Source organism: Carettochelys insculpta, chromosome 20 (genome assembly GCF_033958435.1).
Source record: "Carettochelys insculpta isolate YL-2023 chromosome 20, ASM3395843v1, whole genome shotgun sequence".
NCBI classification, from domain to species: domain Eukaryota; kingdom Metazoa; phylum Chordata; order Testudines; family Carettochelyidae; genus Carettochelys; species Carettochelys insculpta.
In genome coordinates, this window is record NC_134156.1 from 18712883 (window position 1) to 18729493 (window position 16611).

At 42.9% G+C, this 16611-nt stretch overlaps 1 protein-coding gene across 6 annotated transcripts in view; it reads left to right on the plus strand.

The window, feature by feature from the left end:
* HELZ (helicase with zinc finger) overlaps positions 1-16611 on the plus strand; it is a 207137-nt gene that overhangs the window by 15734 nt on the left and 174792 nt on the right. For 4 of the 6 annotated variants that reach the window (XM_075014565.1, XM_075014569.1, XM_075014570.1 and 1 more), the window contains exon 2: positions 15228-15455. In XM_075014565.1, the coding sequence (XP_074870666.1) occupies positions 15246-15455 (210 nt within the window). In that variant the 5' untranslated portion in view covers positions 15228-15245. Of the gene's footprint in view, positions 1-12134; positions 12225-13117; positions 13243-15227; positions 15456-16611 lie in introns of those variants that run through there. The other 2 variants (XM_075014568.1, XM_075014566.1) reach the window with 2 other exon arrangements.

Sequence of the window (16611 nt, forward strand, 5' to 3'; positions counted from 1 at the left end):
GTCCTAGGGGTGGGGGTTCAATGACCACCACCCCGAGAAGAAAAAGATGGGTGGTAGTGGTAGGGGACTCGGTCCTAAGAGGGACTGAACCATCCATCTGCTGACCGGACCTGCAATCTCGTGAGATGTACTGTTTACCGGGAGCTCAAATTCAGGATGTGACTGAGAGCCTCACAAAACTGCTCAAGCCTTCGGAATATGACCCCTTCCTACTTCAGCATGTGGGAACTAATGATACGGCCAAGAATGACCTTGAGCGGGTTACTGCAGATTATGTGGCGCTGGGAAGAAGGGTCAAAGATTTTGGAGCACACGTGGTGTTCTTGTCCATCCTTCCTGTCGAAAGGAAAGGGCTAGGTAGGGACCGTCGAATTGACGAAGTAAATGCATGGTTACGCAGGTGGTGTCGGAGAGAGGGCTTTGGATTCTTTGATCATGGGACGCTGTTCCGGGCTCAAGGATTATTGGGAAGAGGTGGGGTCCACCTAACCAAGAGAGGAAGGACCATTTTCTCAAGTAGGCTTGCAAATTTAGTGAGGAAAGCTTTAAACTAGGTTCGCTGGGGGAAGGTGACCAAAACCCTGTGGGTAGAAAGGAACTTGGAGGCTGGGAAGAAATGCAATCAGGAATGAACAACAAAAGTGGACCCTTGGTTCAAGTAGTGAGGACGGGGAGATCGACTGTTTATCTAAGGTGTTTGTACACCAATGCCAGAAGCCTGGGTAACGAGCAGGAGGAATTAGAAGCCCTGTCTCAGTCCAAGAACTCTGACTTGACTGGAATAACAGAGACTTGGTGGGATGACTCGCATGACTGGAGCGCTGCCATGAAAGGGTATAGACTGTTCAGGAAGAACAGGCAAGGGAGAAAAGGAGGAGGGGTTGGCGCTGTATGTAAGAGAGCACTATGATTGCTTGGAACTCCAGTATATAGAGGGAGAAAAGTCTGTTAAAAGTCAATGGGTCAAGCTTGGTGGTGTAGGCAGCACTGGAGATGTGGTGGTTGGTGTCTGCTACAGGCCACCAAATCAGGATGATGAGGTAGATTAGGCTTTTTTAGACAACTGAGAGAAGTTTCCAGATCGTGGGCTCTCATTATCATGGGGGACTTCAAGTACCCTGACATCTGTTGGGAGACCAATATGGCGGTACACAAGCGGTCCAGGAAATTTCTGGAGAATGTTGAGGATCACTTCTTGGTACAAGTGCTGAAGGATGCAACCAGAGGTCGTGCGGGCTTGACCTGCTGCTTACAAACAGGGAGGAACTAATAGGGAAGGTAGAAGTGGGGAACAACCTGGGAAGCAGTGATTATGAGATGGTAGACTTCAGGATCCTGACCAAAGGGGACTTCAGAAAAGCAGACTTTGACTCCTTCAGGAACCTGATGGGCAGAATCCCCTGGGATGATACCATGAAGGGAAAAGGAGTCCATGAAAACTGGCAGGATTTTAAGGAAGCCCTATTGAAGGCGCAGAGCGAAACTGTCCCAGTGCGCAGCAAGAGAAGTAAATATCGTAGGAGACCAGACTAGCTTAATGGGGAAATCCTTGGAAAACTTAGGCGCAAAAAGGGAGCTTACAAAAAGTGGAAACTTGGACAGATGTCTAGGGAGACGTATAAATGTATAGCTTGAGAATGTAGGGCAGTTATCAGGAAGGCGAAAGTGCAACTGGAATTGCGACATGCAAGGAATGTGAAGGATAACAAGAAAGGTTTCTGCAGGCATGTTACCAAGAAGGTGATCGGAGAGGGTATGGGGCCCCTACTGGATGAGGGAGGTAACCCAGTGACACATGATAATAGGGAAAGCTGAAGTACTTAATGCTTTCTTTGCCTCTGTCTTCACGGACAAAGACAGCTCCCGGACTAATGCGATAAGTGATGCATTGTGGCATGAAGGTGGACAGCCTTTGGTGGGGAAGGAACAGGTTAGGAGCTATTGAAAAAAGCTAAATGTCCATAAATCGATGGGCCCAGACCTAATTCATCCTCGGGTTCTGAGGGAGTTGGTGTATGTTGTTGACGAGCCCTTGGCCGTTATTCTTGAAAAGTTGTGGAGATCAGGAGAGATCCCAGATGATTGGAAAAAGGCAAATGTAGTGCCCATCTTTAAAAAAGGGAAGAAGGATGATCCAGGGAACTATAGGCTGGTCAGTCTTACATCAATCCCTGGAAAAATCATGGAGGGGCTTCTCAAGGAAGTCATTTTCAGGCACTTGTAGGAGGGGAGAGTGATCAAGAATAGTCAGCATGGATTCATGAAGGACAAGTCATTCCTGACCAATCTGATTAGTTTCTACGATGAGATAACTGACTCTGTGGATAGGGGAAAATGAATGGATGTGATTTATCTTGACTTTAGCCAAGCTTTTGATACGGTCTTCCACGATATTCTTGTTGGCAAGTAAAAGCAATGTGGTTTGGGTAAATGGACGGTAAGATGGATAGAAAGTTGGCTAGACGGTCGGGCCCAGAGGGTAGCGATCAACGGCTTGATGTCGGGATGGCAGTCGGTTTCTAGTGGAGTGCCCCAAGGTTCGGTTCTGGGTCCTGTTCTGTTCAACATATTTATCAGTGACCTGGATGAGGGGTTGGATTGCACCCTCAGTAAGTTTGCGGGTGACACCAAGCTAGGGGGAGAGGTAGATATGCTGCAGGGTAGGGATAGGGTGCAGACTGACTTAGACAAAGTGGAAGACTGGGCTGCAAGAAATCTGATGAGGTTCAGTAAGGGCAAGTGCAGAGTCCTGCACTTGGGCCAGAAGAATCCCACGCATAGTTACAGGCTGGGGTCCGACTGGCTTGGTAGTAGTTTTGCAGAAAAGGACTTGGGAGTTGTAGTGGACGAGAAGCTGGATATGAGTCAACAGTGTGCCGTTGTAGCCAAGAAAGCTAATGGCATATTAGGTTGCATAAAGAGGAGCGTTGCCAGTAGATCCAGAGAAGTGATTATTCCTCTTTATTCGGCTTTGGTGAGGCTGCATCTGGAGTACTGTGTAGAGTTCTGGGCCCCCAATTATAGGAAGGATGTGGATACACTGGAGAGGGTCCAGCGGAGGGCGACCAAAATAAGTAGGGGGCTGGAGCATATGACCAATGAAGAAAGGTTGAGGGAATTGGGACTGTTTAGTCTGCAGAAGAGAAGACTAAGGGGGGGTACTTGATAACAGCCTTCAGCTTACTGAAGGGAGGCTGGAGAGAGGCTGTTCACAGTTGTCACGGATGGCAGAACATGGTACAATGGTCTCAAGTTGTGGATGGAAAGGTCCAGGTTGAACATTAAGAAAAACTTTTTCACTAGGAGGGTGGTGAAGAATTGGCATGATCTACCCAGGGAAGTAGTGGAGTCTCCATCCCTGGAGGTGTTTAAATCTTGCCTCGGCTGGGCTGATCTGATGGGTTTGGTCCTGCTTAGTGCAGGGGGCTGGACTTGATGGCTTTTTTAGGTCTCTTCCAGCTCTGTTGTTCTATGATTAAAAAGAATGTTACTGCAGAAATTTGAGATCTGAGCCCAGGACCATCAGCTAGAACAGGGGTTTGCAGCCTGCAGCTCCTGAGCCACATGCAGCTCTTTAAGGACTTCTTTGTGACTCCTGATGCTATAATTGCAAAGTAAAAACAACCTCCTTCCTGATGATTATTTTCGATAAATGATGAACATCTAAAAGCCCCAAAATGAACAAACTCATATCTAAATAGCAAATGTTATGTGATCTCAAAACATTAGATACTTTCCATAGCGTCCTCCAAAGAGAGCAAAAAAGTTGGGGAGTGAAAATCAAGAATACAGTGGTGCAAACATATGTAAAGTGTGAGGAAATAGAATATGGAAAAGCTTGTGAATGTCCTGCAGTGAACATGTATCACATTACAAATATTTGTGTCTGTTGTTCTTGAAATAGGGGCTACATAAAGTATCGTTTGACATTATTTATTAAGGACTGTCTCATATTCACGTGTATTGTAGCTCTTGATTTGTGTTTTTACCAAATTGGGAAAAATGGCTCTTCTTGCTATTTTGATTGCCAGCCCCTGGCCGAGAGACTCTTAGACCTCAATCCAACGTCTGCACTTAATTCGCTGCAGTGCTTCAGTGTACATGCTCACTACAGCCATGGAGGTAGTGAATCATCTTCTTTGAGAGGCAGTAGCTAGAAGAATTCTTCTGTTGACTTTGTGCTTTTTTGGTACCAGTAGTTCTCAGCAGCCCCAGACGTGGGACTGGCTGGGAGATGGGTTCAGGGAACTGGCTGAGTACCAGCCTTTTTTTAAAAGGGCGCTGCTTTGTACTGTCTGCAGTTGGGCTAGGCCTGCTTACCTACGTCTGATAGAGGTGTGTCACGTGATTTTTCACACTCTGAGCGATATGTCTGAGTCAGCCGAACTTTCTAATGTAGATCTGGTCTAATTGTTGCTTGATGTTGTGTAGTCCAGGGCAGGTCACTTAAGACTAAATGCTTTCTGAAGATAAAGTGCGAAGTATAATATTTAAAACCTGTTTGGAGCATATCTGTTGTCACTGAATCTGACATATGTTTTAAAATAGCTTCCAGTGGCACCTACACCTAAAAGGGAATGCTTGGAGGCCTTGGTCTGTTTGTGCAACTGATATTATTTTGAAAAATCTGGGAAATCATACACAGGAAAAACCTGTTAAAAGGACATTATTTAAGGTTACAGAGTCATTCATTCAAAAGTTAGGTAGTGCCTTTCTTGAGGTTATGTGAGAAACCATAATTCAGCCCCTTAGTGTACATATTATGATACAGTCTTTAATTACATGACTATACGCTATTTTTTCCAAAGAATCTCTGCCTCATTCAATGCAAAGGTCAGTTCTGCTCTGTAGGACCATTGCCTAATTTGTGGCAGAAGTTGGAAGATGTGTAATGAATGAAATGGAAGATAGCAAGATGAGAAAGCACGGTCTTGTGACTAAAGCAGTTGAATGCTGTTCCAAAGAACTGGATTTTCTTCTTGCCTCTGCCACAGAGTTCCCATGTGATATCAGGCACATGACTTCACCTAAATTTTCACAGGTGATCACTAATAGTATATTCTTCATTTTCTGGGTGCCTAATTTGGGACAATGGGATCTGATTTTCAAAAGGGCTAAGTTCTCACAACTCAAACCAAAGTCAGTGGGAGCTATGTTTGAATATAGGGAGTGCTATACTAGGCTAAGTATTTTGAAAAGTCAGGTCTGAGATATGTCAAATTGGACACCCAAAAGTATTAAAAAGTTTTGACTTTAATCTTTCTGTTCCTAGTTCCCCATCTCTAAACTGGAAATGTAATACCGCTTCATTTCACAGGGGTGTTGAACATCATAGAATAGCTCCTGAGGAAATTATAATTGACTTGAGGGCAGGGTTTGACTGGTGTGCAATAAATAAGACGTGGGACCACACACTGAACAACGAGAAAGCAAAATCAATATTGAATTGGTGGTCAGTGAATGAGCACTATCCATTCTGTACAATGAATAATGTAGGGGGTCTTGTGGAAGAAGTGATAGGTGATTGTACCATTATACTGTATCATAATACTGCATACCAGGAGGTGGGTGATCTTTTAATGTAGTTCTTTATTTGTAACCATGTATGTGTTGTTTTTGCTGTATCCGTCCTTCTCTCTCTCTCTCTCTCTCTCTCTCTGGGCAAGGTTCTACCATGATCCCCCCTACACACTGTGCCAGGCCCAGCCCAGCCCTACCAACAGACCCTCCCCGCATTGTGCCAGCCCCTTCCCCAGCCAGTGTGGGATTGGGCCCATCTCCCAATGGAATCCCTCCTCCAGCCAGTATGAGGTCCGGCCCAGCCCCCCAAACCGAGCCCTCCCACACCATGACAGCCTCCGCCCCTCCCCCAGCCAGTGTGGGGCCCAGTCCAGACTCCTGACAGAGCCCCCCCCAACTTTTACAAAAAGTTTGCCCCCCACACTATGCCAGCCCCTCCTCCACTCAGCATAGTGCTTGGCCCAGCCCCCCGCACCCCCCTGCATCCTGCCAGCTGCAGCCCCTTCCCTAACTAGAATGGGGCCTGGCCCAGCCCCCTGATGGAGCGTTCCCCCCAGCACCGGGTCAGCCCCCACCTTTTCCCCATCCAGTGTGGGGCCGGGCCCAGCCCAGCCCAGCCTAGCAATGGAGCTCCTTCTCTGGCCAGCATTGGGCCCATCCCATACGCTCTGGAAGTATATTACGAAAAGTTTGTCTACTCTAGAACTTTCTTCCATCCCAACTTCCACTTGCAAATGAAGCTGCAATTGGAGCTCTAGTATATATTATTATATATGATGTGTCTCTCTCACACACACTTGTTAAGATCTCTGTTATGTTCTTGCTGTGTGTAAAGAAGGAATCAGTAACTTGTAACTACCAGTTACAGATGACTTAGAATTCAGTGGCTATACCAGGTACTGTTACTTTGCTATAATTTGGAGAGCCTATTGTTCAGTTTCATCAAGTATTTGTAACACTTTATGTACAGCCTTGAACAAACGGGTCACTTAAAAGGCTGTAGATCAAGAAAATAAATGATGTAGTTGTGACAGATGAGGCAATTAGATGTATACAAATTAAGTAATTTTCAGAATCTAGCACAAAGGTCTAGGTTAGCTCAACAGATGCTTGTGCAAGGCTGCTGACGTGACATGGCTAAATCAGTTTGACAGACCCCTTGACTAGGAATTGTCAGTGTAAAGTGGGTAGGTTTGGAGGAGATAACTCGTACAATTTAAATAAGGGATTACAATCCTAGGGGGGCCACTAGTGAAATTAACTAAAAGCTCTTAAAATGATCTTCTTCTTCTTCTTCATTTTCTCTACATATAGTGTCGCTGCCAGTGTCAGTGCACACTGTTCTCTCTCTTCCACTGATTCCAAAGTAAAAAGAAAAGGGATTGGTAAACAAAATGAAAAGTTATGGGTATCTCTATTGAAATCTGTCTCAGTGTGTTATAATATCTTATCATTTACATATGTAATTTGTTTAGTGTGTAAAGGCTCCAGGTGTTGGGAGATGTCTTTCCTTAATGTAAAATACTATCTGACTATTATTATTATTGATTTGTGGAAGATAAACCCTGTTTAAAGCATACAAGGCTTGGCTACCACCCATCCATTCTGAAGTTCAGTCCCAGTCCTACTTTTCAGCAGATGTAAATGAGACTAACATGGGTAAAGATTGACCACTTGGCCATTTGATTGGCTGGCCTCTCTATATGGAATAAGAATAGAAATGCTTAGTGGCTTTAAGTTAAAATATGTGGTGTTTTGAGAGGCACTTATCTCTTTGTTCCTTCTCTTAAGATCTAGTCATATCACTTTTCTCATAGGCCATGTAGCTTAAGTTCTGAAGTGCCACTGTGCTATAGTCAAACCTTGACATAGGTTTTCTTGATCTAGACTGATTTCAGATTTAACGTTTGAACTTAGGCCATTTTGCCTGCAAGTGCACATTATAAATGGAGGAATTGATATCTTTCTAGTAAACAAGTTAGATTATCAGGTGTTTGGGGCAGGGACTTAGCCTTTGTAATGTTCTGTGAAGTGCATTGCATGGTTTGAATGCTGCATAAATGGTATTGCTGTGGTAACCTTTTGAGCATTGTGTGAATGCTGAAGATAGGTGCTATTATGCTTTTAAGGAAAATAGAAGCAACCTTTGATTCTTCCCTTTTACTTCCATCCCATACATCTAGGATGTGGCATTCTTTCTGCTTTATAGTCCATAATTCTTTTGCTTTGATGTCATGATCTACACTAATGTTATTAGGTACTGGCTGGTGGATATACCATTGTTCACAGTACAACTGTCAGGCTGAATGGGGAGTGCAACAGGAAAATAGAATTCTTTGCCAGAAAAGAGCTTCATTTTCTAGTGATGTGCAACGTTATTTTGCATTTTTAGCTGGAATAACACCCTTTTGTGGTTTGACTGATTTGTTTTCTTAAAATATAGGCAAAGGTATGTAAGTTTCTATCATCATTGTAGATGAGAAAAATAAATAAGAAGTAACAATATTTTTGATTAATCTAAAGCACTTCAATGGGGATTTGTAGTTACAATCATAAAGCCTCATTTGGAGTTGTGAATGACTCTTAAAATGGGGTGGGTAAAAACTTAAAAGCCTATTATGGTTTTGTAATATGTATAGAGAGAGAGTTACTGTTGGTTAGTATATTATTCCTTATTTTATTAAAATAACAATGTCTGATTCATGCAGGATGTGTGCTATTGACAGTTAAACACTAAGTTATCATTTTTGTCTGCAAAATGTTGATACAGTCACAGACACAGTGAAGTATCAGAGGGGTAGCCGTGTTAGTCTGGATCTGCAAAAGCAATGAGGGGTCCTGTGGCACCTTATAGACAACAGGTGCCACAGGACCCCTCGTTGCTTTTGCAAAGACAGTGAAATGGTAGTTAACAAGTTGTTTGTATTTAACATTTATTTTAAAAGCTAAATGGTAGTTAATGGGTTGTTTATATGTTTCATTTATTCCAGTTTATAAAATTATAAAATTCACCCAACCAGATCTCTGGATGCACATGTAAATGAGAAAACAACAGCAACCGAATACCACACCCAGTAGTAATTTGGAAAAAAAAAAAGTCTAGAAAATCTTCTTTGCACAGGGGTCTTGTCCTTCCTGCTATCTAATGTGATCCTTCTTCCTACGAAAAATTTATCACAAGCCAGTTTGCTGATAAGTCCTTCTGCTGTGAGTAGTTCACATCTCATTTTTACCAATGGTAATAAATTGTGTGAGGTAACTATCTTATATGGAGGTTTTGAGATTCACCAAATAGTGCTAAACACATGGGTTAAGTTACGTGTTTATATTCTTTCTCCCTAATTTGTCTCAGTATAATGTCTTTTAATTAGAGTAACTATTCACAGTTTTGAAAGCTCCAATTTGTAAAGACTGTATGGTTGTCTTGAGTTTTATATAATTATCCAGTTCAGGGTTTCTTGGCTTTTTTTTTTTAAATAAAGTAACCCTTTAAAAAAAAAAGTACCCCAGACTTCTCTCATTTACCCCTACAGGTACGTGTACCACTGGTTCAGAAACATGGTCCTAAGGTAGTCTGAGGTCTTGAAACATGTGTGATTTACCCTTTCTAGATTACTTTACCCTTCGCAGGAGTGAGGTTTGTTTTGTATACCACCAAGTTACACCTAACTTAAAACCTACTTACAAAAACATGCAAATATATCACAGAAGACTACAACTGAAAACTTGCTTACTTTGTCATCTTATTATCACATGAATGAATTGGAATAGAAATAAAGTAAACCCTCAATTTTACAAAACCCGATTTAGCAGACTTGGGGAACAACGGACGTCTGCCAGCTCAGCCCTCATTGTTCCTGAATCCTTCTTAATTGGTGTCTGTAAAATCCTAAAGCCCACCCTCCATCAGCCCACCAAAAAATGTAACAGACTTACTGGGTCCACTATGGCCAAACCCTCCACAGTGGCCTGGACCACCGCTGGAGCCATCACACACTCCTCCCACCAGGTCTGGGGAGCATACGCAGACAGATGGCACTTGCATATGCATCCCACACCTGGTGGGAAGAGCATGTGGCAGCTCCTGTAGCAGTGGCTCTTTCAGCTGCATGGCGGAGTGCTTCTAGCCCTGTGGCTGTGGTGTCCCAGCTGCGGTGGGAAAGCCATGCAATGCAGGGTTAAAACAAAAAAGCAGTCGTGTAGCACTTTAAAGACTAACAAAGTAATTTATTAGGTGCTGAGCTTTTGTGAAACAGACCCACTTCTTCAGATCATAGCCTTACTGGAACAGAGTCAACATATAAAGCACAGAGGTCCAGAAATTGTTATCAAGGTTGGACACTTCAGCCATGGCAGCAGGCTTTGGCAGCTCCTCTGGTGATGGTGGCTTCTTTGGCGAGTCGCGGGCATTTTTGGAGGGCTGGGGCTAGGGGAGCCTGGTGGGGGTGGGTGGACTTTCGGCTTTAACAGACACCACTTCCCCCATTAGTCCATTAAAGTGAGGGTTTGCTGTTTTGTACTTACCCCCATTTCAGTATAAGGCATATGAAGCAGTAGAAACAAGTCATTGTCTGAATGAATTTTTAGATTATACTGGCTTTACTAGTGTTTTTATGTAGCCTGTTGTAAAGCTAGGCAAATATCTAGATGAGTTGATTTACCCCCGGAAGACCTCTGTGTACCCCCAAAGGTACACGCACCCCCATGCAGGAACACTGACCTAGTTTGTATGATGAGCATGAGCCTCAATAAAGTTATTGATTGCTGCTGATGGAAATTTCATGGCCAAATCCTGCAGTCCTTATCTTGACAAAATGCCAATTAAAGTCAGTAACTGACGTGAAATGAATGTTTTTCCTGAGTAAAGATTGTGGGATTTGGTCCTTCATTGATGGTCTTTCTTCCTATATTTACACAGTTGTTAAAATCAATTTAGTAACTTATTTTGATTGTTTTAGAGGGGGCTATTTGGGTTTCCAACCTCTGTCCATTGGTGGTGTTCTTATCTTAAACTCAAATTTCCTTTTTGCTGTTAGCTTATTTTCTCATGCTTAAATTATTTAAACATGGATTTTTGTGTTTAATTCATTGTAGACCTATGATTAACACCCTATTTAAGAGCCAGACAAGAACAGCTATCATGCTAAATCAGTCACTCAGCTCTAATAATTAGGTACGCCAAATGAAATCTAGTAATAATCATAATAAAAGAATCCTTCATAGGTCTTTTGTTGCCTCTCTAAAATAATTGCTAGGAAGCCATCTTTCCTTGAATCTTTACCTATATTTGGAAAGATAATGTCTTTAAACTCTATGCCCCATAGATAGTTCTGCCACAGTAGTGTACAGATTTCTCAGGCCGAGGAGCCACAATTGATTATTTAATTATTTCCCTAAGCTCAGGCAGAACCACTGTAGCTGTATCCTGCTGCCCCCATGGCTCTGACAGTTTGGCAGAGAAGCAGAAAATTGAGCTGGCAGAGCTGTGTTCTCCCTTTCCCTGCAGTGCAGCAGGCTGTTAGCTGGGGTGCGCTGCTGAGTAGCTCTAAAGGAAAGGGACAAGAGCTACTCTGACTACGTGTGGATTTGAGTAGAGCTGTTTGTGCAGCAGGGAGGCAGTTGGGAAGGCCACACCCCCCCTCCTCCTGTTTCCTCTGCCTAATGATGGGTCAGATTCAGAACTCCTCAGTTAAAAAAAAAATTCTGGTTATAGCTCAGGGAGCACATTTTCAATTTGTAATCAACTACACAGTTTTGTGTTAACACAGTTGCACTGCAGGGCTAGAGGTTGGACATCAGTGCTCTATCGTCAGTCTTGGACTTGTTAAAATATGCAAATAGTTCCTGAATTGCCTAGGTGGAACATTCCAAGAATTTTGATATGTGTTCGCAGACTGCACTTTTCTATTATACTAATGGAGGGATATGGTTTCAGGGACCAAGTTTGGGTGCAGGAGGGAGCTCCAGGTGGGCATTAGGATGCAAGAGGGAGGGAAGGGTCTGGGAGAGAGTTTAGATGCAGGCAGGAGTGTAGGAGAAGGTGCAGGGTCTGGAAAGGAGTTTGGGTCCATGAGAGGGTTCTGACCTGAGGCTGAGATTCTCAAGGTGGTGCCAGGTGCAGGCTTTGGCCCTGGCTGGGAGACATTTACCATAGTGGCTCCTGGCTGGCAGTGCAGTGGGACATTCATGCCAAGGTGGTTCCATGCTGCTCGAAGCTGTTGGCTGTTGTTGGCAAGCATGTCTGTGCAACTCTTGGCAGTATGGGGGCAATGGATCTCTATGTGGGTTCTGGCTGTGGCACCTCCAGTAGTGTGGCTGGAGCCAGGACAGGCTGGCAGACTACTTGAGTGTTCTGGTGTGCTGTGGGACATTTTTCTCTGGCCCTGGTGGGTCATGGCAGACCAAAGAAAAGGCTATGTCTACACTACAGCGATCTGTCAAAAGAAGTTTCTGTTGAAAGATATTGTCTGACAAAACTTCTGTCTACAGGTTGCGGCCAGGCACGAAAGCGGATTGCTCTGTTGATCCGCTCGGTCAACAGAGAGAAGCCAGACTGCCCAGCTGCTCTCTCCACAGAATGACCAAACAAAAGCACAGCAGACAGGACTGCCCGGTGTCCTGGAAGCCCTGTCTATCAACAGAGGACCCCCACCCCACCCGGAGCATCCACACTGGCTTTCTGTTGACAGATTCCATTGAGAAAGGTGTTCTGGCTCCTGGGGGAAGGCAGAATGTTGTCGATGGAAGTGCCGCATTCTGTTGATTTACTGTCGACAGAACACATTTGTAACGTGGACGGTCTGCGGGTATTGTCGAGAAAACTCTCTAGTGTAGCTGTAGCCAAAATGTTTGGTGGGCTGGATCCAGCTGGTAGGCTGTATTTTTCTTACCCTTGCTCTTGTGTGCCCAGAAAGGATGGCGTTTACATTAGAATAAGAAAATTATCTCCTTGTATACTGGGGCAGTAGATGATATAGTAGACTGGTGTGGAGCTAGTCTACAGAAACTAAGCCCGTCCACATTGGACAGGGAAAGATGGAAGGAAATAGTGAGGGAGGCTTTGGACACCAACGGGCACTGAGACCACGGTTGTTGATGATGATGCCAGAGCAGTGAAAGTAAGGTCTAGAGTATAAACAAGTAGGCTGCAGAGATAAAAACATCTAACAATAAAGAGCTTGAGTGAGACAGTGGTCTGGGAAATTTTATTTATGTGATGGTGTTGGTATGGAATTAGGAAATCAATAGTGCCACGGATAAACTGAAATCCTCTTTTTGCTGCCCTGTAGCAGGAAAGTGTAATTTAAATTCCAGAGAATAAACTGCCAATCCCATTTCTTTTTTCTCCCAGGAATTCGTACTAATACTGGAACAAATGCCAGGGGTGTGAAATTTATTATGGGCTCAAACATAAGCGAGCTAAAGATATATGTATGGGTGTGGTCTGTACAGACGCTCTTGCAAACATTCACCCAAACAAAATCTGTGAATCTCCTTAATTTTGTGACTTTTTAGAGTGTTTGTGGAAAGAAAATATTTGGGCTGAAAACCTGGCCCTAGTGAAGTAAATGGCAAAATTCCGATTAATTTTACAGGGCTGGGATTTCATCCTTTCTGAATACTCATGTGGATAGGAATTCCCATGCTGGAAGTATTCATGTAGCTGTCTTGAGAGTGCTTTGAGTTTGGAAGTCATTCAATCAGGAAACAGCAGCATGTGATGTAAGTGGCGTGTTACATGGCAGGAGTAGTGTGTCAGAGTAATCAAAGTTGGATGCTTGCATATAAGCATCAATAACTTTTAAGTTTTAAATAAAGTTCAAATTATTTCTTTAACCAAAGTTACTAATTTTAATAAAACTGCAAATCAGCCTGGCAGATGAGTAAAGAAAACGTAAACTTGTTAAATATTCAACCCTGCAAACATCTGAGTAACTTGAACATCAGGGCAGTTACTCGGGTGTATGCGGTTCTTCATGTGCTTAAATGAATCAAATCTATTGCTTGTCCTTACCATGACAATGATAATGAAAACATAAATAACATTTTTAAAACATCAACAAATGATAAAGCTGTAGGTGAGTGAATGACAGTAAGAATTTTGTAAGATCACTGTTAACTCAGAAGAGAATGTTATAGTCTTTCTTTAGACTAAAGGCAGAAAGCTCAAAATTCTCTTTCTCCATTTTAGTGACATATGTATTACAGACACAGACATGTGCACGTACACACCCACCCACCCATCCACCTGACCACCCATCAAAAAAGATGACTTCAGTCCTCGTTGTTCTAACAAATCTTAAAATATTTTTTGTACATTCTTTTGCCTTTTGATTCTGAAAATTAAATTGAGTGATATCAGCCAAATAGAGGGTTATGCCACTCTGCTCTAAAATTTATTGAACATTTCTTGTTTACAGTTGTATTGCTTAAATATTGGCGTGAAAGAGCATGTCGTAATGGGTAGATAGGCACAGTGGATTACTTAAATGGGAAAGGTATGCCCTTATCTATTTGAGCTTTAGACTTGTTGAAATTGATGTACCTTAGTTTGATAAAGACTTAGAAAGATCAAACATAAAGGTGATTTCTAACAGTAACTTTGTTAAATGTCCTAGATATGGAAATTATTTTGTATGATCATAAAAGCTGATTTTAGAGCCATAAGATTTATGCATCGTCTCATAAAAATATCAGAGAATTTATTTAAAAAAATTGCCAAAGATGAGCTGCTCCAAGAAGGAAATGAGAAATGGCATCATTCCGTGCTTTAACTATCAAAACAAATTATTGGTAAATGAATTTTAAACTAAATAGATGTCCTGAATCTGTAAAATATATTTAGGTATTTGGCCATGGGAGGTCTGATAATGTAGAGGGCAGTTACTGAAAGGGTTTGTGCTTTACTGGCAATGTATTTTTGTTAAATCACCTTGAACCTCTTTGGATATAACCTTTATCTCAAACAAAAAGCTTAAATGATTGAAAATAAAGTTCAGTGGCTTCCAGCTAGCCCTGCCTGGCTTCCTTACACTTTCCTTTCTAAAATACCACATCTTTAGTGATCCGCGGTCCCCAAAAGTGAAGAGGGAAGCAATTATAATGGTACCTGACCCGCTTGTTACCTCTGGCCTCTGTCCGACATCAATATAAATAAAACAAGAGAATGACTGGAAATGTACAGCGAAGGCACTTAATATTGTTTCTCACATCACCCACCCATCTGAGGTTGCATTGCCAATGTGAAGAGCAAACAGGCTCCTGGAGGGAAGGGTGGATTGGAGGAGAAGGCTGAAGGTTGAAAGAAAGGATACTTAGAGGCTAGGAAGGAAGTTTTCTTTTCAGATTATGTGGGGTGTCATTAAACAAGGCCCAGAGTATGGTGCGGTTCATCGTTCAGTCAGGTACTTAGAGGCATGCCTCACTTGAAATCTATGGGATTACTCGCCAGTTTAAATTTAGGCATGTTCTTGTGTACCTTGATGAATCATGGCCAAATTTAAGAGCAAGAGGGGATGTGATAAAAAGAGTAGTGTGAAGAAAGGATTAGAATGAGTTTAGGGAATGAAGTAGGAAACATGAATGAAGCTGGATAGATGGGGTGAGATTATGGTACCTTGAAGATGTGAACAGAAGGAGGCTTTCCACAATCTGATCACCTGTGTAAAGCTAACCAACATTTTATCATCCCCTTGCCCCCTCTTTAGGATTTCTGTCACTGAGTCATGGCAGACAGAAGACCAGAGAAGTCATGTGAACAAGCATGTGAATCACTTAAACAGCAGGATTATGAAGTGGCTGTGAAGCACTGCACGGAGGCGCTCCTTTCCCTCAGCCAGTACCCCCCAGGTCACTTCCCAGAGGCATGCCAGGCTGAAATCGACCGCATCAAAACTGAGAGTCTTCTCTATAGAATTGCTTCTTTTTTACAACTTGTGAGTGTAACTCTTTAAAATTATCAGGTGACATGGGAAGGAAAATCAAGTGCCTTTATTTTTCAAGGTTTAATTAAAAATCAGAACCTTATTATCACTATCATTTTGCTTGGACATAAAACCCCTTCTTGCAAAAGCAGATGTCAGCCAACAGTTTTGCAAGAGTCTGTTTGTGTGTAGTAGCTTGCAGGATTGGGACCCAACTGTTGTTTGGCTCTAGACAAATAATCGACTAAAAAACAGTGGAAACATTTTAAATTCTGCAAAGTTTATTTCAGCAATAGAAATATTCACTAATAATGTATTAAATTGTGTAAAATGACACAATGACACAGAAAATATGTTGAAAGAATATTAATTAGGTTGCCAAGTCAAGCATTCAAAAGTTAGGAAGTGCCTAAGTTAAAGTTGCTCATATGAATAGACTCTTTAGGAAGTTTAGCTATAAAGCTCTAGTAAGACACTACTGGACATATACAAACTGTTGTTTTTTAAGTACAGTAAAATGCCGATCTATGCAATTTCAACTTGTGCATAACTTGGATTAACACGAGTTGAGATCGTGAGTGGCAGGGAGCTGGGAACCAGGTGGCTCCCAGCTCCCCTCTGCTTGTGGGAGCCAAGAAACTGATTAGCGCTATTGCACTGGTTAGTCTTCTGGCTCCCGGGAGTGGTGGGGAGCAAGGAACCAGGTGACAGCCTGGCTCTCGGCTCCCCTTCACTTGCGGGAGTTGGGAAACTGACCGGCGCTGGTGCGCTGGTCAGTTTCCTGGATCCCAGGATTGGCGGGGAGCTGGGATCCGGGCGGCAAGCTGGCTCCCGGCTCCCCTTTGCTCCTGGCTTCTCTCCACTTGTGGGAGCTCGGAAACTGGAACTAACTGTCCACCACATGTGGGAGCCAGAAAACTGACAATGCAGCAGGACTGGTCAGTTTCATGGCTCCCGCAGCCTGGTTTGCTGCTCCCTACCAGTCCTGAGAGCTGGGAAACTGACCAGTGCAGCAGTAGTTTCCTTGCTCCCCCAACTTGCATGAAATTCAATTTACACGTGGTTGCACGGGAGTGCAACCTACACATAAGTTGGGTTTTACTGTACAATGTGTATGCTGCACATTGTGACCACACCATATTAGAGCAAAATTAATTAAACATTATAA